We start from the raw sequence: 24,048 nt of genomic DNA on the forward strand, positions 1-24,048 counted from the left end.
AAATGGGGAAAGAGATTAAGAGGTACAGACTTCCAGTTATAAATAAGTCACAGGGATGAAAAGTACAGTATAGGGAATATAACCAATAATATTGTAATACACCTACTGTGTGATAAGCATTTCATGATGTATATAATTGTTGAATCACTATGTTGTACACCTGAAACTAATTTAGTATGCGTCAACTAATACTTCAATTCTAAAAAAATAGAGAAGCTCTTCAGATATTTTTAAGAAGAAGTATTGTAAATGAGTAGAGTAACAACTATTCATAGATACAATCCTGGACGATATCTTATCTTCAGCCAAAATCATCTCACTGTAACTGTACCCCCAAACATTAATTAAATAAAAACAAACCTAGGTTAAGCCACTATTTACCTGACAAACTTAAAAATCACCTGTCAATATTATATACAAAAGTTGGCTCCATATATGTTGGCAAATCGAACTCCAATAAAAAAAATATACCAAAAAAAAGTTGGTTCCATAAGCTAGTCTGATAAAAATGTATTGCCAATAAATACACATTTAATAGAATAAGACATTATTGTTTGTATATAATAAAGACTATATTTTTTGTATTTGGACAGTTTTAATTTGTCATCCTAATTTGAACTAGAGTTCCATTTAGTTGATAGGTCTTCAAACTAACTGTAGGCCTTTTTCCCCCACCAGTATAAATCTATTAAATATTTTGTACCATCATTTAGCTGACCTTCAGGGGCTTTAAGTATTTGGTTCAGAAGATAAAATACTTACTGAGTAAATCATTTTTTAAGCTAACTCTGAAGAAAAAGCCATTCTGTTATAGATGTGACTTTCAGATGTTCAAATTTCTTTATACTACAATGATATAAAGATTTTTCTATGATATAGCTGTTTTCATTATTCACTTAGCAATTTTGAATGCATTTCAAAATTCCCATAAAAGTAAGCTTAACACATAACCCCATTCCTTCAGCTTCTCTCTCATGCCAACCCCTCCTCCACTTACTCTCTTCTTTCCATTCCCTTCACGTAGCAGAGCTCTCCATTACTGGTATACATGCATTATGGTTAAGATACTTACTGTGGAGTGTTTACTTTTAAGAATAGGTATCAGCAAAACTTTCTAAATTTAAATGCAAACATGTCTTGCTTTCAATCCAGAAACAAAAGAAACTACGGCTATAGTTTCTCTAAGTAGTAACACCTGTAAATTCTTTATTTGTTGTTGAATTTGCAGTTTTACATTTTGTTTGTTCAATACTGGCCTTCATCTTGTTATCGAAGTAACATTCTGATTTTACTTTTTAGTTTTTGCCAATTGATGGTTTCCTAAGCATTGCTGAAAAGCCTAGCTTTAATTCCTCCCCTCCAGTCTAATATGTTTAAAGTTTATTATTCAAAAACAGGAAAACTTCCTTCATCTGTAATAATAGTAATTAGCATATACACTAAACTGCTGCAAATATCAATAATGAGGACAAAGGATCTCACTGTAAAGTTTTAAGTAAAAGCCAAATATTAGTAAACTAAAAGCAAACGTAATGAACATTGTTCTGCTCAGTTACTTTTGGGCATAGATAAAAGATATGCCACAGCGGAAGACATATACCATATGGTTTCACTCATATGTGGAATTTAAGAAATAAAACAAAGGAAAAGAGGATCCCTGGGTGGCTCAGCGGTTTGGCGCCTGCTTTCCGCACAGGGTGTGATCCCAGAGTCTCGGGATCGAGTCCCATATCAGGCTCCCTGCGTGGAGCCTGCTTCTCCCTCTGCCTGTGTCTCTGCCTCTCTCTCTCTGTCTCTCATGAATAAATAAATAAAATCCTTAAAAAAAATAAAAATAAGAAATAAAACAAAGGAAAAAAAGAGAGAGAAACTAAAAAACAGATTCTTATCTAGAGAGAACAGGGGGTATCACTCACCAGAAGGTGGGTGGAGGAATGGGTAAAATCGATGAAGAGGATAGCATGGAATTGTTGAAACACTATATTGTACACCTGAAACTAATACAACACTGTATATTAAGTACATTGGAATTTAAAAATAAATAAATAATAAATTCTTAAAAAGACATGCCAATTTAGATTTAGAAATAATATTAAGTCTTAGCAAGATAATTTTTGCTATTTTCTTTGTTTAACTTGAAAAGGAAAGAGCTGATAGGATGAAAGGATGGATGGGTAGATGGATGGAGAGAGAGATAGTGACAGCATTAAGATATAAATGTTATGGGAAAAAGAGACAAATTTCTCATGCAGAAAAACTCCAGATAATTTATATAGATAATCTACCCAAAGGAGGAACAGTTGAACTCCCCGTTTCTTTTTCTTTTAAGATTGATTGATTTTTTTAAAAGATTTTATTTATTTATTCATTAGAGACACAGAGAGAGAGAGGCAGAGACCCAGGCAGAGGGAGAAGCAGGCTCCATGCAGGGATCCCGATGTGGGACTCCATCCTGGTTCTCCAAGATCACACCACAGGGCTGACAGCGGCACTAAACCAGGATCATGACCTGAGCCCAAGGCAGATGCTCAACCCACAAGCTACTCAGCATCCCTAAAATTGATTGATTGACTGATTTGAGAGAGAGTGAGGAGGAGGGGTGGGTGCAGGAACAAAGGGAGATGGACAGAGTCTTATGTAGGCTTCTCTCTGAGTGTGGGGTGGACTCAGGCCTATCTCACAACCCAAAGATCACAACCTGAGCCAAAACCAAGAGTTAGTGCTTAACTGACTGTGCCACCCAGCTACCCGCCACAAACTCCTTACTTCTTCTTCTTTTTTTTTTTAATGTCAGCATTTTTTTTTTTAAGATTTTATTTATTTATTCACAAGAGATGCAGAGAGGCAGAGGCAGAGATATAGGCAGAGGGAGAAGCAGGCTCCATGTAACCGCTGAGCCACCCAGGTGTCCCTCCCATTTCTTAAGAGTAGACATGTACTAGATGCACAAAGAAAAAGGAAGAGTAACTTTATAGTGAAGGAAACTGATGAATATTGTGCAGTCAGGTGATCAAAGTCAACAATCAACAGTCACAAATTATGTTGATAGAATGTACTCTTGTGAGCAGCCCTGGAGGCGCAGTGGTTTAGCGCCGCTAGCAGCCCATGGCCTGATCCTGGAGATGAGGGATCGAGTCCCACATCAGGCTCCTTGCATGGAGCCTGCCTCTACCTCTGCCTGTGTCTCTGCCTCTCTCACCCTCTCTCTCTCATGAATAAATAAATAAAATCTTTAAAAAATATATCATAGTCTAAATTCAACAGATAATTTCTATCTCTTCAAGTCATTTATGTCGGCATCTTGTTGATACCAAAGTAAAGTAAAAGAAAATTAAAGTGAAAGATTAAGTTAACAAAGTCATATTCCGGGTGTGTGTGTGGGGGGGGTGTACTAAACTTTTGAATGATGGACTCTTTTTTAAAATTTTCAGGAGACTTAATATTGTTTCTGGAAATGTTAGCTCAGCTGCAGTAAAAATAAAACCATATTCACAGGTTTTACTTCTTCCTTTTTAATCCTTATGACTTTTATTTCTTTTCCTTGCCTTATTAAACTGGCAAGAACTTCCAGTATACTGTTAGCTAAAAAGAGCTTTTTCATAGATGAGAATCTTTATGGAGGAGAAACATTGTATTATTAGGTTTATAGTGTGTATTTTTTTAAAGATTTTATTTATTTATTCATGAGAGACACAGGAGAGAGAGAGAGAGAGAGAGAGAGAGAGAGAGAGAGAAAGAGAAGCAGAGACACAGGCAGAGGGAGAAGCAGGCTCCATGCAAGGAGCCTGATGTGGGACTCGATCCCTGGTCTCCAGGATCACACCCTGGGCGGAAGGCAGGTACTAACCTGCTGAGCCACCCAGGGATCCCACTAAATAAAATCTTTAAAAAAATTCCATACACACATATATATAGAAGAGCAGGAATAACTATGTTAATCCAACAAAATACACTTCAAACCAAGGATATGGCCATAGATAAAGACAAACACTCCATAATAATAGGAAGGGTCAATACCTTAAAATAAGCATAATTATTATAAATGTATGTGCCTAATAAACTTCACAGTATGTGAAGCAAAAGTTAACATAATGAAAGGAAGAAATAGATAATTCAAAATTGCAACTGAGGATTTTAGTAGCATTTGATAAGACAGTAAAAGCAAAAATCAGTAAGGATATAGATGATCTAAACAAAAATATCAACCGCCTTAATCTAATTGACATCTAAAGTACACTACACTCAATAACTTGAGAATACAAATTCTTTTCAAATCCTATATTTCTTTTTTAAAAAGATTGTATTTATTTATCCATGAGAGACACACAGAGATAGAGGCAGAGACACAGGCAGATGGAGGAGCAGGCTCCATGCAGGGAGCCCAATGTGGGACTTGATCCCGGGTCTCCAGGATCAGGCCCTGGGCTAAAGGAAGCGCTAAACCGCTGAGCCACCTGAGCTACCCAAATCCTATGTTTCATGTACCAATTTAGAACATAAGCATGCCATTAAATCTCAGTAGATTTCAAAAGATCAAAATCTTTAATAGTATTTTCTTTAACTGAAGCAGAATTAAATGTTGATGCTGTCACAGCAAATTAAAGTGGAATCTTTGCAGGTAAGGCCCACATATTTGGTTTCCAAACCTCCCCAGGTAATTCAAATGAGAACCTATGTTGAAAACCAGTGATCAAGGCATATAGCAGAAGCCAGCAAGGGAAATAGTCAAAAAAGATAAAAAAAAATGATTGCATCTGGTGAGTACAGTGACAATGGGAGAGGCAGATCATTACTTTCATATATAAGTTCTCTATTATTTTATTTAAGAGTGTGTGTATTGCTTTGATAAAATTCCAAATTTACTACTAAAAATTTCTTCCTCTAAAGAGTACTCCCCATGTACCCTTATGCAACTGGATTCTCCACTGTTAATTCTCTACCTCTGATCTCTGTTTTCATCAAGACACCTATCCCAATTTTAAATTACAGATTAATGTGTTTGCAGATTATTGTTTATTTCATTCCTTAGCTTCTAAGCTCCAAAGAGGCAGAACAACGCCTGTTGTATTTACCAATGTACACCCAATACCTAGTACACAGTAAGTATTCAGTATATATTAGTTAAGTTAGTGAATTATTAAATGGCTGGATTTATTTTTCATTTCTATGATAAATGTGTATTACTGTTATAATACAGCATGATATATGCTGTTATAAAAAGAAAAAATGTATTTTTAATATAAATAAATAAATAAGAGTGAATGTGGTATCCACATTTATGCTTGCTTAAATTCCTTTCCTGGTTCAGTCATTACAGATGAAAGAAATGCAATGCAATCTTCAAGGCTCAGTTTACATGAGTTATACCAGGCTTTTGTTGTTGTTTCCTAAGGTCTTATGCTCTTATTTTATATTTTCTCACTTATAAATATTTTTAGAAAATCTAAATATTGGTAGGGAAGATGGAGACACAAGATTAAACCTTCCTGGCACCTGGGGCACTCAGTTGGGTAAGTGTCCACCTCTTGATTTGGGCTCAGATCATGATCTCAGGCTCCTGGTCCTCAGCAAGGAGTCTGCTTGAGATTCTCTCTTTCCCCCTCCCTCTCCACCCCCCACCACTATTCTCTCTCTCTCTCTCCCAAATAAAAATAAATAAATCTTTTTTTAAAAAAATCAAATCTTCATCTTTAGAAGTAACTCTGTATGTGTGTTGCTTTTGAATAGATGATTTGCTTATTTTCTACATTTAGGGAAAGATTGATTTTAGGTTTGTACAAAAAAAAATCTCTCTCATTCACTTCTCTGTTCTACTCTATGTACTCTAATCTAGTGACACTAAATTTAATCTAATGTAATCTGATCTCTAGTGATATGGGGAGGATGACAGCTGTTTCAACCTAGTTACCTTTGGAAACATCTCCCTCCCTCCTATCCACTCCCCTCAATACAGTGAATGGTGAAAGCCAGGCAACAGTAAGTTTTTTTATTATATACATATAATATATATAATAAAAATATATTTAAATGTATAATATATATTTTAAGATATATATTTTATATGTCTATATATAATTATTATATGATTATAACTTATAATTATATAATATATATTTATATATAATATATTTTAAGATCTATATAAATTTAAAATATTTTTAAAATATTTTATTTATTTATTCACGACAGACACAGAGAGAGAGGCAGACATATGCAGAGGGAGAAGCAGGCTCCTTGCAAGGAGCCCAATACAGGACTCAATCCTGGACTCTAGGATCACACCCTGAGCCAAAGGCAGATGCTCAACCACCGAGCCACTGAGGCATCCCAGGTTTTTTTAATTATATTTATCCAAATATTATTAATATTCAGAAGGAGAATATGCCTTAATTTTGGTCATAGCTTTATAAATATCCTTTTATTCACACCAAATGAACTGGTTTTGATTTTGCAGCAAGTATGCAAGTCCCCTCCAGTGTGATGATGAGCATTTACCACCCATATGTATGTCAAACCAAATAGCATATTCATCTGTTAACAAAAGCCATGTTGTGTCATATTTTAAAAGTTGACCAATAACATTATTGCTTTTGGAATTAACTGAAATTTAAGATTTACACTAGGCTGATGAAATTCAATTGCATAAAAGTAATATTTGCAAAGATTAATGGTTAATTAAAGCTATTGTAGTGCCTAAGGTTTATCATTTTCTCAAAAAGCAAGCAACTCCAAAAAAAAAAAAAAAAAAAAGGAAAGGAAAGGGCAGCCCGAGTGGCTCAGCAGTTTAGCATCACTTTTGGTCCAGGGTGTGATCCTGGAGACCCGGGATTGAGTTCCCACATTGAGCTCCCTACATGGAGACTGCTTCTCCCTCTGCCTGTGTCTCTGCCTCTCTGTCTCTCTGGAGACTGCTTCTCCCTCTGCCTGTGTCTCTGCCTCTCTGTCTCTCTGTGTCTCGCATGAATAAATAAATAACATCTTTTTAAAAATAAAAAAGAAAAGGAAAAATTTTGAAGCTACAGAATAACAAAGTTAGTAGTACCCTAAGGTTTTTGACTCTTGGGTGTTATTTTTTTTTTTAAGATTTTATTTATTTGAAAGAGACAGAGTGAGCAAGAGAGAGAGAGAGCACAAGTGGGGGCAGGGGAGAAGCAGAGGGAGAGGGAGAAGCCGACTCCCCTGCTGAGCAGGAAGCCTGGGGTCCGGATCATGACCTGAGCTGAAGACAGACACTTAACTGATTGAGCCACCCAGGGGCCCCTCTCCTGTGTTTTTACAGGAGTTTCTACTGCAGGAGGTCCTGAGTTCAGAGTAAGTAGAAGCTTTTTGTTTCCCCCACAGCTTTGAGATCAGTGAAGGAGAGTTATTTCACTGAGGCACCAACCCCTTGACATTCAGCACTAACGCAAAGGTCTCCCTCCTCTTTGTACTGGGAAAAAAGGAGACCCGCTCCCTGCTCCTTATTTGTCAGTGTCTTTCTGCTGATGGGTTCTCAGGGCAAGTTAAGAGTCCTTGCTGGTTTTGTTTTTTTTCTGAACCTGAACTGCAGTAACTTTATACATAAGCCGATGAAAAGAATTTTGAGCTGTCCAGTGTACTTAAGAGTCCGTTTGTTGGACAAAATATGAGGAAATGTGGTCTATTTTATCACTTTTTGTTTGTTTGTTTCTAAATACAGATAACAGTACCTAGGACAACCTGGAGGAACAGGTTCTGCAACCCTGCCCAGCTCACCTGTTATCTGATACCACCACTTAGATGGCAGAATGAGCGTGTAACGGGTTTGGAAATGTGCCCAAGCTGAGGCCGCAAATGCAAGAAGCAGCCCTCATGTTGAGAAGTGGGAAGGGTAGGACAAATCACTACTTGATGTATGCCAGTCACATAATTTCACAACAGAGTGGATAAAGGAACCCCACACAAAAGGAAATAGAAAAATGTTAAAGTGAAGCCACTATATAACATACATGTTTTTCATAGATCAATCCTAGAAATATAAGACATGAATGTGCACCCCCGTTTTATCGATGGAATTCAAAGAGACAGTTTTACCTTTAGCAAGATTTCCACACTTGGTTTCTGGTGCACGTGCGTCCGTGCCCACACACACACACACACACACACAAATATATATTCTTTTTCAGTGAAATATGCCATTTTCTTAAAACATGTTTTTCACCAACAAAGTTTGCTTTTTGTGTGATTATTCTGTTCAGAAATATAAACTATATATAATTAATATAAACATATACCATAAATCTTACAAAATTATATGAATGATCATTATACAAATATGTTTAGCACCTATTTTGTGGATAGCCCATTGCCTCTGAGCATCTACATTTTTCTCTATTGCCCTAAAGCAAGTGTTTGGCTATCTCTCCTAATTTTTTATTCTTCCAGACTGAATAAAAGTCTTAAATTTTTTTTTTTCAACAGTACAAAAACTAAGGGTCCTTCCAGGGGAAGTTGAGTGATGTAATGAAACAGTCACTCAGAAACCTGGTTTCTGGCCTACAATTTTTAAATGACTGGTGAGAAAGACCAGAAGTTCCCAATAATGATTATTATAGAAAATCACTTAATCTCTTAGAGCCTCCTTTTCCTTCTTATAAAACCAGGGCATTGTATAATTCTAAAATGGCTAAGTGATTTCTAAGTCCTTTCCAGTTCTAAAAGAACATAATTCAAAGCTGCTAAAGACAGACTTTTAAAATTGATCGAGATTTATATGTGTACACATGCACTGTGAAAGGGGAGGAAGTGTGCAGTATTTTACACCAGGACTTTACGGTACATCATCATCGGGACTTTTTGTTGTTGTTGTGGTTCCTGAAAAAAGTGTCAGGGTGGCAATGGCCCAGCAGGGGGAGCCCTTCCGAGCAGTCGGGGTCGGGAAGCAGTTCCAGCAGCTCCCGCTTAGCCTCCAGGCGCTTCAGCCCGGATCGCGGGCAGCGTTCTGGGGAACCACATCGCCGCTCAACTCGGGACCCAGCGGAATTTGTAACCCCCGCTGGCCGTCCGGATGGTGAAGGCGTTGCCCTGGGGGAAGGCGAGGGTGCGGATGGTGCTGTGGCTGCGGATGGGGGTGCTGAAGGAGCCGCCCTCTTGCAGCTCGCTGTGGCTCAAGTTGAGCGCGCTCCGGCTGCAGTCGGTGCGCAGCCCCCGGAAGGCGCCGTGCAGGTTCCCCGGGACGCCTTCCCTGCTCGCCGGCTCGGGCTGCAGCCGGAGCCGCTTGGGGTCGCGGCTCTGCAGCGCTTCATCGCAGCGCTCGGAAATCTCCCGCAGGATGGCGTCCACTTCCGCGCAGTCCTGCCCCGCAGCGCTGAACAACTCCTCCAGGCTCCTTTTGGCTGTCGCCCTGAGCAGGAAGGGCTCGGCCGTCGCTCCGCGATCCCGGGACTGCGTGATCATCAGCTTCTGCAAACGATGCGGAGGGGCGCCACGCTGGGGCCGGCCGGACCCCACCCCCGGCCCCGCGCGCTCGTGGAACTCCGCGGACTTAGACGCGGGCTGCCAGCCGCTCAGCGAGCCCCAGCCGCCCGCGCCCTCCTCCCCGGCCCGCCGCGTCCCGTACCGGGGACAGGGTGGGGGCTGCTCGGGAGCACTGCCGACGTCCGCAGTGTCCCACACGCCAGCACCCCACTTACATCCAGCACCGAGGCCAGGTGTCGGGTCCGACTGGCAAGTTCCTTCAGTTTCACGTTCCGCTCTTTGAGCGAGGCGATCTCCTCCTGTTTCTGGGTCAGCGTCACGTGCAGCTGCAGGAGGAGACCCAAACACTAGGACGTGGGCCACCGTGGTCGGTCTCATCTGTATACTCCGCGTGAATTATACCAGGATCCTAACCTCTAACCTGGAACTGGGGACCCAAAGCCATTCGCACTGGTGAGAGTAATAATCACTTTTGTTTATTTGACCTTTGTTTTTACAAAGCACTTGGACAAAATGTATCCCAATCCTCAGTGTAGCGTGGTGGTGAAGAGTACGGACTTGGGCAACAAGCAGATACAGGCTCTGCCTCTGAAGTTCCATCTTGCTGCGCCTCAGTTTCCCAACCTGTAAAATGGGGCTAGTAACGGTATCTTCTTGTTCAGTGGTTGTAAGTATTAAATGAGAAGAAAAAGTAAATTGATAAGCACAATACCAGGCACATAGGAAGCCTTCAGTAAATATTGGAAAAATCTGGTAGGTAGGATTATTCCCGTTTACTGAGGTTGGAAACTGAGTAGAGCCACTGGAGCCATAGCAGCTATGTGAAGCACTGGCCCGTCCACTGGTTCTGACTTACACAGGGGCACATTCCCCCTCCTGCAACCCCCATTTCCGCCCTGGGCCCCATACCCAGTCCCCAACCCGGGATTCCTGGCGGCCAGCCCAGTGCCCCTACTTGGTTATTCTCAACGAGCGCGTCCCCCAGCGCCCTCTGGTTCTGGTCGGCCACCTCCTTCCAGTACTGCTCCGGCGGGGGCACGTCCGGAGGGCGCAGCGGCGGTGACTGCAGGGCCCTTGGGTCCAGCGGCGGAGAGAGACAGGGCCCAAATGGCAATACGTCGCAAGGAGAGAAGGGGAAGTCTCCGCCGGCCAGAGGAGGCGACATCAAAGAGGATGAGTCTGAGGAAGAGCGGGAGCTGGGTTTGCAGCCTCAGACTCGTGCCCAGCAAGCTACGGGGACAAAGCGCCACGCCAGGTGTAGGGTTTATGTGAAGATGTTGTGAAAGTAAAGCACCCCTCACTTTGCAATCCCCACTGTCCCCAGGCCCTTTCTGGTATCTTCTCCATACACAGCAAGGCGCTCCATATATGCCTATAGAGTTTATCTGAATTCAGCCTCGGCGGGGGCCAGGTCAAACCTCCCTCAAGTCACACAGGTCCGCCGTGCTGTGCACTCCTGCCACCCAACCTCTCCTTGACCACATCACAGGGTAGGGCTCCCTCTCCCAGAACTCAAACCGATAAACTGAGAAAGAGCTATAGATTCAGCGATTCATCTGCTCCAGTAGAAAGGGTGTTGTCTCATAAATATGAAGGAGCCCGACCCATTGACGAGTTACTGACGACGTTGGCAGGTGTCGGGTTGACCCACCTGCGCGACCACGAAATCGAAATCTGAGCTAGTGTGATTTGCGGAGTGGGAGACAGCCCGCCTCCTTTATATAAACTGCAAGGAGCCGGCACTTGCCTGCAATGAGGTCATCCACGGTGTCCCTGAACTCCTGCAGATCGAAGTCCTCTGCAGTTGGCAGACAATGGTTCTGAAATAAACCAGAGGCGTGAACTAGTTTAGGTCAAGTCCCGGCGGTCTGAAACCCTTGCAGGCCGCCAGGAGCCCTCCGGGGCCCTTGCGTGGGCCGCCGAGCTCCCACCCAGAAATCGGGGCCCCATCCCAGGCTCGGAACCCAGCAGGCCTGCACTGCCCTGGTGACGAGCGGGTCCCGAGGGTCCTGGGGGGCGCTGAAGCTGCGCGGCGCCGTTTGAGGCCAGAGTCGGTTCCGCGCGGCACGGTGGGCCCCCGCCCGGCCTCCGGCAGGGGACAGTCCCCCTGACACCTGCCGACCCGCTGCCTCCGCGAGCCCCGAGCCGTTCCTCCGGTTCGACTTACCTCCGACCCGCCGAGGAGCTACGCCCAAGATAGGCGAGCCGGGGCGCGTACACTCCACCTGTCCTCCCCAGCCCCGCGGGCCAGGTGCGGGGGCCTCCAAAGACGGAACTTGAGGCCTCAAATCACTTGGGGGAGCCGCCAAGGCTCCCCCCTCACAGCTCACCCACCTTCTCCCCGCACAGGAAGGGAAAGGCTAGGCTAGGACGAGGGGTCCGGGATGCTACGGGCGGTGCTTGGGTTCGGCTTGCGGCGAGCGGGGCCTCCATCGCTCTTCGGTCTCTCACCAAGCCCGAGTTTGCTTTCTCCGCACGGTGTCTGCACCGCCCGCATCTCGAACCGGACACTCCCCGGGGTTCCAGCCGTGGGCCCGGTGCGGGAGGCAGGAGACCCTGGGCAGCTGGCAGCCCCGACGCATTCTTACTCCCTCCCTTCCCGCACATTGAGAGTTGACAACACTCTTCGCGCAGTCCCTCTGTTAATTCTCGCACAATGTAGGAAGCAGGCAGGGCCCAGAAAGGGATTCCTCCCCCTCTGATGAAGAATCTGAAGCACTGAGGAAGGGATTTGCCCAAAGTCCTCCAACTCTGAAATAGAATTGGGGCTCCTCCCCTGAAATGATAGTGACTATTTCAATCTTCTTTCCTCCATGCCTCATAGCCTCCAGCTTTTCTCCTTTTTTAAGGAAAGCCTGCCTTCCAATGAAGACAGCACTGGGAAAAAGGAAAGAAGGCACAGGGTGTGAGGGAATGCATCCAATATGCATGTCAGAAATATCTACTCTACTGATTCCACTATTATTAATGGATTCCTTTGCGTTAATCATATTCATGTCCCCAAAGCCCTTCCCTACTATTCAAATACTGCTGAGAAGAGGAACTTACTCTCACCCTAACCTTGAAGAAAGTACAAGCATCAGCTTTCCTCCAGGAGGAGTGCTTCAATCTGGGAGACCTCAAGCATCGGTTGGGAACGGAGGCTATAAGGGGGAAAGGCGCTTAGAAAGGTCTGAGACCAATCCTGAAGCACAAGTTCTGTCCTGGTTGAAGGAGCAAGACACCAGACTCATTTTCCAAGGGCTGAAGGATTCCTCTTACTAGAGATTTGGCCAAAACCCTGACCACGAGATGGGGCCCAGGAAATGCTTCCTCCTATGCTATGCCAGGTTCTTGGCTCATCTTGGACCTCAAACAAATACTTCTGGAGAGTTTCCTCTCTCCGGTCACCTTACCCAGCAGGAAGGAGGCTAGGAAATTTGACCTGACTGTGCTCTGGCCAAGGTTTTCCAGGGGATCTTCCTCTAGGGGGTGTCTGTACCAGCTCTGTCTCCCCCAGGAAAAGTCCTCGACCCCTTTGGCCATCTGGCATGAACTCTGTGCTTGAAACTTTGAATCCTACCTTCCCAATTAGATAAAAACCTGGCATTTTTCCAAACTACAATGGCAGCCAAAAAAAAAAAAAAAAAAAGACTAATACAGAACAAGATGTGAAATTTAAGTTCTGAATACTTAAGCAAAAATTCAGTAAGAGCCTGCTTGGTTTTCATTACTTGCAAAATAAACCTGGAGTAAGTGACTGGGCCTCTGGGTCAGTTGAAAGATGCTCTGGTATTGTCTTTCCTTATCTGAACATCCAGATCTAAAAAGAAAAACAAAATGGCCTCTGCAGGGCAATGCCCACTCTCACCTCTCGCCTTAGCCATCTTTGCTCTCAGTGGCCACCTACCCTGAGTCCATCTGGGCTCTAATCCAATTCTAAAGGCATTTTGGGAATGCCTGGGAAGCTGTGTCCCACCACCAACCTCAGTTCTGGGGCGTGGTCTTATCTTCTGGAGTGTTCAGAGCTGGGCATTTCCCCCAGGACCCCATCTCCCCAGGACCTGCTGCCAGGAAGCTGGAACTGGCACTCTTCCTGTGGGTTGCATCTAGTTAAGGCCTCCTGTCCTTCTGGACACTTCATATCCCTCGGATGAGCCAGGCAGTCTTCTGGCCTCCCAGACACCAGTGCTGGGGGACTCCGTCATCTACCTGGGGAGTGTCAGCCCTGACAAGTGGTAGAAGTGGGATGGAGTAAGAAAATAGGTTTTTGAGGGGGGGAAAAATAGTCAAATACCTCTTTGCCCCCATGAGGGTAAGTGACATGAGCCTTTGGAGGGGGTGAGGGGAGGAATGACTTTTTTTTTTTTAATGCCCAACTGCTCAAGAGCCATCTCTGCAAAGAGGAACGTTTTTGCTGTCAGAACTCTTCCAGAATTCTTTGTCCTTTGTTCCTCTTCCCCTAAATGTAAACTCTATTCATCTTTTCCAGTCTTGATCGAGTAGTTATCCTTAAATCTTCACACTCCTTAGATACCCAGGGAATGAAAATTGTTAGTAAGTGTCTGGGAAGGGACTACTGGGAGCATGGACAGGACAGGTACCAGGTGCCCAGCGCTCAACTTTGCTCCCACCTAGTCTCCTGGCTCCTCGGGCGCATCTCCAGATTCCTTGTCACAGCTCCAGGGAATAGACAGGGAGGAGAACAGGAGACCCCTTCCTTGGAGGGAAGCCCCCCAGGTGGGCCCCTCTGTTCCAGGTGGGTCAGAACAGCTCTGAGGATGCTGGCACAGCGGACTAGGCGGGAGGAAGACGTTCCGATCCTCGGGACTGAGATTCCGGCACGACGTCTGCCCCCACTAGCCAACTGCGCCTGAGCTCCCCGCCCCAGAGGAGCCTTTACGGAAGCGAACCCTGGACTCCGGAGTGGGGGTCTGGGCTGTCGGAGGCCGCCCGGCTTCGAGCGGAAGGGAGGTACCTGCGAGGCGGCCAAGTCACCGCTAGGCGGCGCGTCGGAGCCGAGGAGCGAGGAGCAGTCGGCGAGGTCCTGGAGGTCAATGGTGGTGAGGGCTGCGGGGAGAACCGGGCGCGCGCGCGGCCGACCCTGAGTCTCTCCGCCCCGGCTCGCGGCTGCCAGCCCCGCCGCGACGTCGGGGCCCGGGGCAGCAACGCTCTTCCGAGCCGCGCGGGCCCTTCCCCCCACCCCGGGCACCGTGCGGGAGCCACGAGGCTCACCTGGCAGCGCAGCGGGCTCCGCGCCCCGGGGGTCCTCGTACGCAGACGCTGGGCCGCCGCCGCCGCCGCCGCCAGGGAAGGACTTCCGCGGAGGGGCGAACTAGCCGGACACAGAAACGGTGGGCCTGGGTCAGCCCTGGGGCCCCGGAGCGTGCGGACCCTGCCCGGCCCCGGCCCGCCGCCCACCTTCCTCTCCGGCTTCCCGGGCTTGCAGAAGGGCCGGCCCCGCGGCGCCAGCATCCTGTTGGGGCAGATGCTGTCGAAGGCTCGGCGTCCGGCCGCGGCGCCCCGGCACGACTGCATCCTGCCTCCCGGCGCCGCTCATTCGGACGCGGTGGCCGCGGCTGCAGAAGCGAGCGGCTCTCGGCGGCCTGCGCGCTCCGCCCGGCGCCAGCAGGGGAGGCGCGTGGCGGGCCGGAGGCCGGGGTGGCTGTGGAGGTGCGGAGGGAGGGCCGGCCCGAGGGAAGACGCGCGCGGGCGGGGCGGCTCGCGCCGGAGCGCCGGAGGTGGCGCCTTCAGCCCCGGACAATCTGCGCGCGGGCGGGGGCGTTCAGCCCTACCTGGCAACGGCGCTTCCCCCGGGAGCGGCGAGCGCGGGGCCCGGGCCCGCGGGCGCCCTTTCGGAGAGCGTTGGCGCCGCCGCCTCCCGGGCCGCGCCGCAAGAAGGCGGAGAAGAGGGGCACGAGCCCCACGGCCCCTGACACGGGGTCCCGCCGCCCTGCTTTTGGGCAGCGGGGACGAAAAAGCCAACGATCCCTAGTTCATCCCCGTCGCACCCCAGCCCTAAGGCACACTCTCAAAGCCAGCCTCCGGCGTCTGACCGCCACATCTGATGCGGATGTGGAATTGGAGCAAGGACTCCCCAGAACTGCCCCGGGTTACAGAAGACCGTTCCCCCAAGGCTGGGGGCGCACTTCTGGTTTTGACTCTCGGGCTAGGACACGCTTTCTCTTGGCCTGATGCCTAGAGCCGCACCCGGGACCCCTAGCCCCGCACTTTCCCGGGCAGCGACGCCCGAGTGCAGCCTTTAAAAGCGGCGTCTGAAGATTCAGGTCGACCCCAAATCCCCTAAGATCCCAGTCTCTTTCTAACTCCCACCCGCACACAAGACCTCATCTGCCCTCCGCAGCATTTGGCCACCCCGGTTCCCAGCCGGCCTTGCTGGCTCTGCCGAAGTCCTGGCTGCCCTTCCCAAGACCCAGGCCTTTCCCAAGAAGGGGCATCTCTGTCAGGCCACTCTGACATCAACATTGAACATCTAAAATTATCTTGGTAAGCTATTGGGAACCTTGTGTCTCATACCCAGTAGTAGCGATGAAAATCCTCTTTTAAACTGGCATGATCCCTTTTTTATTTCTCCCTATTATGTGGATTAATAAAGACACCCTTAGCAGTGTTGGAGATGGTTCTGCAACAGTAGAGCTAGTATAGACTTACAGACTTTTTAACTCCTCTATAAATGCGGGGACCTGGCTGAGGTAAGGTCAGGCATCTAGAGCTGGTGTGGTGTCACTGATGGCGAGGTGCTTTGGCTTCAGGGTCAGAGTGCCTGAGGATTGGACCTAGGCTCCACCAGATAGGTCAGCCCCAGATCTTGAGGAAAAGCATAACGCTGAGGCACGTAGCTGGCTCAGTTGGTGGAGCATGTGACTCTGATCTTAGCGTTGTCAGTTCCAGCCCTACATTGGGTGTGATTACTTTTAAATAAAATCTTTTTTTTTTCTTTAAGGAAAAGCATAACACTTCAATAGAGGTGCTATTAAAATGAGATTTTTGTAATGCAGCTGGTGCTTGGTGTGGATAAATTAATGTTGTTGATGTCTTAAGGAGGCTTTTCAACTGCACCTCCGACTTCCCACAACTTATTCTTGGCTTTTTTTCTGATTCTTGTGTAGCCTAGTCACTAGACAGTCCTCTATCCCTATCCATCTTTCCAGTCTGTAAAAGTAGTAGGGAAGCTCTTAGTTCAGAGTTGAGCGCTTAGTTCAGAGCTTCCCTACTCTGAAGCTCTGGGATGCTTCTCTGGTGAGATCTCTATACATGCGACCATCCCTGATTTTACAGAATATTCATTTTTCATCAGTGAGTCCCAAAGTGTAGTAGGAAAATAGGGGCATTGTACATAAAAATGTGGCAAAAAGAGCTGGAATAGCATGAGCATATGACTCCTAATCTGGATGATTCTAGAACCAACTCACCCATATCAATGTTGGCTGATGGAGTGAATGCTGATGAAAATTTTCCCCAAAATCACTCTTTTGTAAAAGAGCCAGTGGCCCTACTCTCACCCTTAACAGTCGGTTTAAAAGGCTCTAGATATTTTGGGACTTAGTTCAGATGATATTTTTCCTCCTCCTCCTTTTCATCATCCCAGACCAGCTTTTCCTCAAACAGCTTCAGGATCACCACTTCTGGAGCCCTGAGCCAAAGGCAAGCAAGTTCCTGGAGAACTCAACACATTAACATGTGGGGAGAGAAGGGATCTGAGGGGCTCAGAGCAAATGCTCTAGGTGCTGGAGAGTAGGGGGGGGGGTGTGAAGAGAAATACAAGGAAGAGTCTCAATCTGGTTTGCATTTGCTTTTTCATTTATGAAAATTTGTCATACATTTAAATTGATTCTAAATGTAGTAGAACATGACTTTGTTCCCCCAAAAAACTTTTTTTTTCCAAAAAACTTTTTAAAAACTTACAGAAAATTTGAAAAGCAGTGCAATGAATAGCAGTATGTTCCCCTCCAATAGCTAACGTTTTCCTATATTTGTCTTCTATTTCATCAAGTTTTTGTGTAATCTCCTCCCCATTATTGTACAGGCTGCCACTAGTCTTCATTACTTGAAAATTTGCTATATGTGCAGGGGAATTTATATGGAACATCTCATTAAACCTATACCTCTGAGGCACCTGGCCAGTGCAGTTTGTTAAGCCTCTAGACTCTTGGATTTGGCTGAGGTTGAGCTCAGGGTCATGATCTCAGGGCTGTGAGATGGAGCCCTGTGTGCTCAGTAGAGTCCGCTAAGGATTCTTTTTTTTTTTTTCTTTAAGATTTTATTTATTCACAAGAGACACAGAGAGAAGCAGAGACACAGGCAGCAGGAGAAGCAGGCTCCATGCAGGGAGCCCGATGTGGGACTCAATCCCGGGACTCCAGGATCACGCCCTGGGCCAAAGGCAGGCTCTAAACCGTTGAGCCACCCAGGGATCCCCCTCTCTAATCTTAAAAAAAAAAAAAAATCCATGCGTCAATGCTAATAAATAGGTTATTTCTAATTCTACAGAAGAGACTCAGGCATAGAGAGGAGACTTGCTCGGGGTCACCCAACAAATGGACTCCGGGCCCACTTGTTTGCTATTTTAAACTACCCCAGGATCCCATTTAGGCTTTACCACAGCGCTATCAAGATTGTCAAGCTCAGAGAAGTGAAGACATTTGCTGGAAGTGACAGAACTGAGAATCCCCTAGCTCTACAGCAGATTCATAACAGAGTAATGGTGAGGAGACAGCGGTGGAGTTGACTCCAGCAAGTCTCACTTTTTTTTAAGATTTTATTTATTCATTACAGACACAGAGAGAGGCAGAGACACAGGCAAAGAGAGAAGCAGGCTCCATGCAGGGAGCCCGATGTGGGGACTTGATCCCCGGTCTCCAGGATCACACCCCGGTCCTGGGCTGAAGGCAGCACTAAACCGCTGGGCCACCCGGGCTGCCCTCGGTCTCGCTTCTTGACTTGGATCTCACGCCTATAACAGGACTGGAGGCAGGAACTGTGCCAGCTCTCCAAATATGTTCTCTATCATGTCCACTGAATGGAAGGCACTGAGGAGATAACTTGTCCCACATCCACTTCAGGAAGAGGATTTTTTTTTAAAAAGCATTTTTACAAACCTGTAAGTGGGAGAAGTTGAGCAGTGGAGCTCTGGACTCTGATCACCTGCCTTCAAATTGCTCTAGTATTGTTTACCCTCTCTGTGGCCCAGTGCCCTCCTCTGAAAAAATGGCATAATACACTCTCTAGAATTGTTGGAGGGTAATAATGAATGCTGAACACAGTGCCTGGTACATTTAAGCACCCAATGATGGCCATTACTATGGCATTGTTATCCTGGGCTCACATGCAGCAGGTGTAAGACAAAAGCAAGCTGTTGAACCAAGTCATTGCAGGTTAAATGGGCCCCATTTATAATGGCCGCAGCAGCTTGCAAAGCCTTCATTTCCAACATCTGTTAGCTGTCAGAGGTCTTGTTTTGCCCTAGCCAGCCAGCATGTGTGGTCCCCAAAGCTTCCCAGCTGGGCATCCTCTGTGCCCCACCCCCCTGCCCCTCTAGACAGCCTGAACCACTGTGGGTTCTATTCAGGTTCACTTCCCACCTTCCTCTGGACCTCTGGGAATGAGCGGTCCTCAGTCTCATAAGAGGGTTACAAAATACAGGTCTACAACTGACCCTCTCAGTGACTGTCATCTCAAAGGACCTGGGATTCCCCATAGGTATCCTAACTACAGAGTGGAAGGAAGGGAGGAGGAAGGCAGGACCCCTGGGTTGTTACTACCTCTATTCCCCAGCTGCCTTCACCTTCCTCCCCACAGATAACACAGGCAATAGTAGCATTCAGATGAACGAAGACAGCCTGTTTATTGGGGAAAGACTCGGGTCCCTCATGTGCTCGTAGCAAAATAAATAAAGGGGGAGACACTACTATCATACACTATTTACAACCTTCAGGATGACCTCCTGGCCAAGTGGGAGCCATGAATCAAGACTGCACTCTTTCACAGTAATGGGAAAGGTCCAGCAGCCGGGGCAGGGTACACAGGAAACCAAAGGTCTGTTTCATTTCAACTTCGGGGACAGGCTGCACTTCTCTCGTATCTGGAAGGGCAGCATGTGAGTCAGGGAGGCTTCGTTTATGGCCACCAGAAGCTGCAGCTTGCCCAGGCAGTCCTGCAGTGCGGCCTCTGGGTGCCCGCCTAGGCGCAGGTCCACGGGGCGCGGGAGCTGGAGCATACGGTCAGCCAGCGCCAGGCAGCAGATGGCCAGCAGCGAGGGAGTGTAGCTGGTGAAGGCGTAGTCGGCCAGGCTCAGCTCAGCCACCCCGCGCGCCAGGGCTTGCGCCTCCAGGGCTTCCGAGACCTCAGCCTGCCCCGCCTCCACACGCGCGTGGGTGAAATGCTCCAGGAAGAAGCTGATGGTTGGCGCGCCCAGGCTGAAGTGCAGTTTGTGCAGCACGATGCACTCGAGGTTGCAGAGTTGCTGCCGGGAGAAGGCACCGCAGCACAGGGCCAGGAGCTGCTTCACGCGCGGCGGGTGCACCTCCACCTGTAACACAGGGGCGCTCAGCCCCCGCAGCACAGCATCCAGGGCCGAGGCCCATCCCAGTTTCAAACCCGGGAGAAAACCAGGACTCCCCCCATCCCTTCCAGCGAGACAGCTGGGCCTTCGCCTCTCGGTCACTTCCACTTTAATCACCTGGGGTGTACTTCCAGCGCGGTTTCTCTAACTACTGTCCAGCTAAAAAAAGGTTTGAGAAATTTTAAATATATTTTTTTTTCCAGAGTCTAGAATAGCATGGCTACAAAGAGCTATTGGGATTTACTTTGGGGACTGCAGCCTATTTCTTTAGGGGCCCGATGAAAGCTGAAAGCGTTGGCTGTTCAGTTCGTGGGGGAATTATCGTGAATTTAAAGCTGTGGGGTGTATGCAAATGTGTGACAAAAGGAATTCAGAGAGGCCAGAACTACATCTTGTGCGCTGGAAAGCCGGGTGGTGGCCAGAGAGTGGCCGAGAGTCTGGCTGGACCCTAGACCCCACCTGGTGGAGGTACCTGCTTGCACGCGATGAGCAGGGATGTGACCCCAAGCAGCTGGAAGCAGTCGGCAGCCACAGGCGTGGTGGTAAGAAAGCGGTCCAGAGTGTTCACCGTCAGGCAGAGCGATTCGAAGGAGAGGCGGAATTGGCGGTGCACGGGGATCAGCCAGCTGAGCAGCTTACAGCGGGACTCTGCCGTTACCTGCCGGGGGGACATGGGAGGACATGGGAGGAGGGCCCTTTGAGCTTAGGGCCAAGAGGGCCCGCAGAAGGAACCAGTCAAGAAAACTCAGGGAGCGTCCCTGGGGGACGGGACAAAAAAGAAAAACCTCAATGTGCTGCAAACTGGGAAACACTGGGACCGCGCTGCTGCGCCCAAAGCGGTGGTCGGGCTCGTACCTGGCCCTGCGCCGCGTGTGTATACACATTACCTCGCGTAATCCTCTCGGCAATTCAATGAGGGGAGAGGGCCACCGCCTCGCAGCTGCAGAAATAAGCTCAGAATTGTTAAATAAACTTGCCCGGGGCCGGGAGGAGTACGGACACCGAGTTCCCGCTAACCAGCACGGGCACCTCGGGCAGCTGCCTTAGGCCGTCTAGGCCTCACTGTTCTCCGTTTGTAAAACGTGGCTGGTGGCCCGCCCCCCCCCCCCCGAGGCCCTCCCCGCTCGGACCGCGAACCTCCGTGCCCCGGGGCGCGTGGGGGGCAGACGGAGCGGAAGAGGCAAGAGCCCGAGGGGGGAGGAGCGCCGTGGGAAGCTCGCTCTACCAGCGCCTCACTTGCGGCTGCCGCGCCAGCGACTCCCGCGGGTGGAAGTGGCTCTCCCGCGCCTTGCGGAAGACGTAGCAGCTCCGGCCGTAGTCACGGAAGGTCTGCAGGTCTAGCTGCACCGCCTCCTGGGCAGGAGGGGGCAGGGGGCTGCAGCCCAGCGCCGCGGACGCGGCGGGGCTCTCTGCACCGTCAGACCCGGAGCTGGGGGACTCGAACAGGTCGCAAACGCCGGAGTCTCCGGGGAGCGGGCACGGCTGCAGCGGCTGCAGCGGCTGCTTTCTGCGGAGGCGTGGGCGCCTGCTCTTCTTCACCGGGGCGCGGAGGTTCTGGTCGTTGTCCCGCTTCCCAGCCCGGGCGGCGGGGCTCACGAGGCTGCTGGGGCAAGGGGTCACCATGCTGCCGCCCGGTGGCCGCACGCCGGGGAGGACGGAGTGGGCTGGCCGGCCCGCGGCGAGGCCCTAAGTACTCGGCGGCGCCTTCCCCCACCACACCCCCGGCTCCTCACTGGACGATCACCGAGCGGCACGGGGCCGCGCTTTCCCGGCTAAAGAACCGCTTCCGAGCGAGCGCCTGGCAGCCGGTAGCCCGCGCCGCTGGCAAGGGAGAGGCGGAGCCCCGCGCGGCCCAGCTCGCCCGCTCTGCCCCGCGGGTTCCGCGCGCGTCCCGCGTTACCCGGGTAACGCAGCGGGCGAGGCGGCGGGAGCTGCGCGCGCCGCGGGGTGGGGGTGGGGGTGGGGGTGGGGCGGCGGCCGGGCGGAGCGAGCCCCTCCCCTCCCCCCGAGAGAGATGCCGTCGTGGCCGCCGCCTCCCGGCCCCGGCCCCGGCCCAGGGCGCCCCTCAGGCCCACTATAATCCGTAATTCAAGGTCAGTTTCCAACCAGAAATCTGTCGGCGCGGGAGGTTTTCCTCGGTGACCCTCCGAGGCAATAATTCTATTTTTTTTATAGATCAGTTAATATTTATTTAGAGAGAAAGTGCAAGTGTGGGGAGAAGGGGCAGAAGAACGGGGAGAGAGAATTCTTTTTTAAGATTTTGTTTATTCATGAGAGACACAGAGAGAGAGGCAGAGACCCAGGCAGAGGGAGAAGCAGGCTCCACGCAGGGAGCCCGACGTGGGACTCGATCCCGGGTCTCCAGGATCACGCCCTGGGCGGACGGCGGCGCTAAACCGCTGAGCCAGCAGGCCGAGCAATAATTCTCATTCCACTGCGTTTGTAATGGTTTTAGGCAGGCCCCCAGGGTCCGGTACCCCTCCCTCCCCGCGCTGGTTTCGGGGAGCAGAGCCTCCACAGGTTCTTCTGCGCTGCGTGTCTGGGGCTAGTCCAGCCGCCAGGCAGGCACTCGTGCTCGAAACCAGGCCGAAGACCCCCCCCCCACCCCCCGCGAACGTCAGGAGCGCGTCCGCACTCCCGCAGCGCTTGCTGCACACCTGCCTCCCCAACCCCGGGAGCTGGAGCGGTTAAGGACGTGACGTAGTTCGAGGGTTGCATCGCTAGCCTGATCGAATTCCTCGCGGCCTCTTCCGTTAAGGTTGTTAGCTCCCAGCCCTCTGCCCCTGGCGGCTCCACCTTCCCTGGTTATTATTCCCTGCTCTCGGGGTCTGCACCTTCAGAAGCGCACAAAAGTGGAGCTGGAGCTGGAGGCGCCCAGGCGGGAGAGACGGGGCTGGGGGCTGAACGTGGCAGTTTCCTCAGGGCACTGATGGTTTAGAACCTAGCGTCCTGTCCTGGGAGAGGCTGGAGTCCTAAGCCTGAAGTCAGTCTCCCTAAGGGGCCCCAGCTCTTGGGAAAAGGGGCACAGTAGCATCTGGTCAGCCTTCTGGGGGGGTCTCAGTGGCAGGAAACCCACAGACCCCTCAGCCTGATGAACTTTCCAGAGGTACTCCAGGTGAGGCTGCTAGGCGTCCCAAGAGCAGCTTCAGCCATTCCCACCTCATGTAAGAAGAAACCTGACAAATGTCAGAAATTTAGTTGGGTGTGGGGTGTTGTTTCTTAGGGATGCAGAAAAGAGACAGAAGGATTTGTGGTTCTGGTCAGTTTTATTCCTGTTTCCCTGTAACCCTGAGCAAAGTCTTTAGTCTCTAGACCTAAATAGCGTCATTTGTAACTTGATAAGCTGAGAACCACCTGTCGTTCAAAATACAGGTGCCAAAACTTGCTGTCTCCTCTCAAGCTCTTGTGGGGGAACCATTATGGGATGAGCAGTGAAACCTGTGCAGAGTGGTCAGATGTCAGAGTTTTTCCTTGAGAAGCTTTCTGGATGAGGAGGAAGGACGTAGGAATTCTGATTCTTATCAGCCCAGATGGCCATGGGGTACAGTGGAAAGAGCACAAAGTCCCTCCTAGGGTCAGAATTGCTATTCCCATTCATTGGTCATCATGGACTAGCTGTTCACCTTCTCTGAGTCTCTGTACCTCATTTATTAATATTTGCCTTAAGGTCAAATGAAATATGTTGAAAGCTCAAAGTCCTTAATATGAAACGTGGGGGGTTACCTTAAAGCCTTTGTTGAGAAGTCAATATTATCACCCTGGAGATACTCTGAAAAAGTAAGATGATCATTTTATTCACTTGTGGATGTGAGGCTAGTGTCTGTAGAGTTAACTCCCAACCAAGGGTACCTGGGCTCTGTTCAGATAGCTCTACTTCTCTATATTTGTGGAATATCTGCCATGCCCGATAGGAGACAGTGATCAAGGCAGCATAGGTCGTGGGGTGCCTGGCTGGCATAGAACATAAGACTCTTGATCCTGGGGGTTGTTAGTTCAGTCCATAGAACATAAGACTCTTGATCCTGGGGGTTGTTAGTTCCAGCTCCAGGTGA

At 49.1% G+C, this 24,048-nt stretch overlaps 3 protein-coding genes across 18 annotated transcripts in view; 1 reads left to right on the top strand and 2 right to left on the bottom strand.

Annotated features, from left to right (window-relative positions):
• Window positions 1–8,722: 8,722 nt before the first annotated feature.
• Window positions 8,723–15,068, bottom strand: MCIDAS (multiciliate differentiation and DNA synthesis associated cell cycle protein). The gene is made up of 7 exons (XM_077897824.1): window positions 14,836–15,068; window positions 14,650–14,749; window positions 14,393–14,484; window positions 11,183–11,255; window positions 10,391–10,614; window positions 9,651–9,761; window positions 8,723–9,420 (listed from the first exon to the last, which is right to left on the bottom strand). The coding sequence occupies exons 1-7, from the start codon at window positions 14,950–14,952 to the stop codon at window positions 8,980–8,982; spliced, it is 1,158 nt and encodes a 385-aa protein (XP_077753950.1). The 5' UTR covers window positions 14,953–15,068; the 3' UTR covers window positions 8,723–8,979.
• Window positions 15,069–15,278: 210 nt separating this feature from the next.
• Window positions 15,279–24,048, top strand: part of LOC144314089 (uncharacterized) — a 41,213-nt gene continuing 32,443 nt past the window's right edge. For 6 of the 16 annotated variants that reach the window (XR_013379753.1, XR_013379754.1, XR_013379752.1 and 3 more), the window contains exon 1: window positions 21,950–22,089. Coding sequence is in view for 1 of the 16 variants with exons in the window: in XM_077897822.1 (XP_077753948.1) it covers window positions 23,088–23,160 (73 nt within the window). In the remaining 15 variants the exon portion in view is untranslated. The other 10 variants (XR_013379739.1, XR_013379748.1, XR_013379740.1 and 7 more) reach the window with 6 other exon arrangements.
• Window positions 19,263–21,858, bottom strand: CCNO (cyclin O). Its single transcript, XM_077897815.1, has 3 exons — window positions 21,233–21,858; window positions 20,469–20,654; window positions 19,263–19,963 (listed from the first exon to the last, which is right to left on the bottom strand). Exons 1-3 carry the CDS (start codon window positions 21,617–21,619, stop codon window positions 19,478–19,480), a joined length of 1,059 nt encoding a protein of 352 aa, XP_077753941.1. The 5' UTR covers window positions 21,620–21,858; the 3' UTR covers window positions 19,263–19,477.

Source organism: Canis aureus, chromosome 5 (assembly GCF_053574225.1).
Source record: "Canis aureus isolate CA01 chromosome 5, VMU_Caureus_v.1.0, whole genome shotgun sequence".
NCBI lineage: Eukaryota > Metazoa > Chordata > Mammalia > Carnivora > Canidae > Canis > Canis aureus.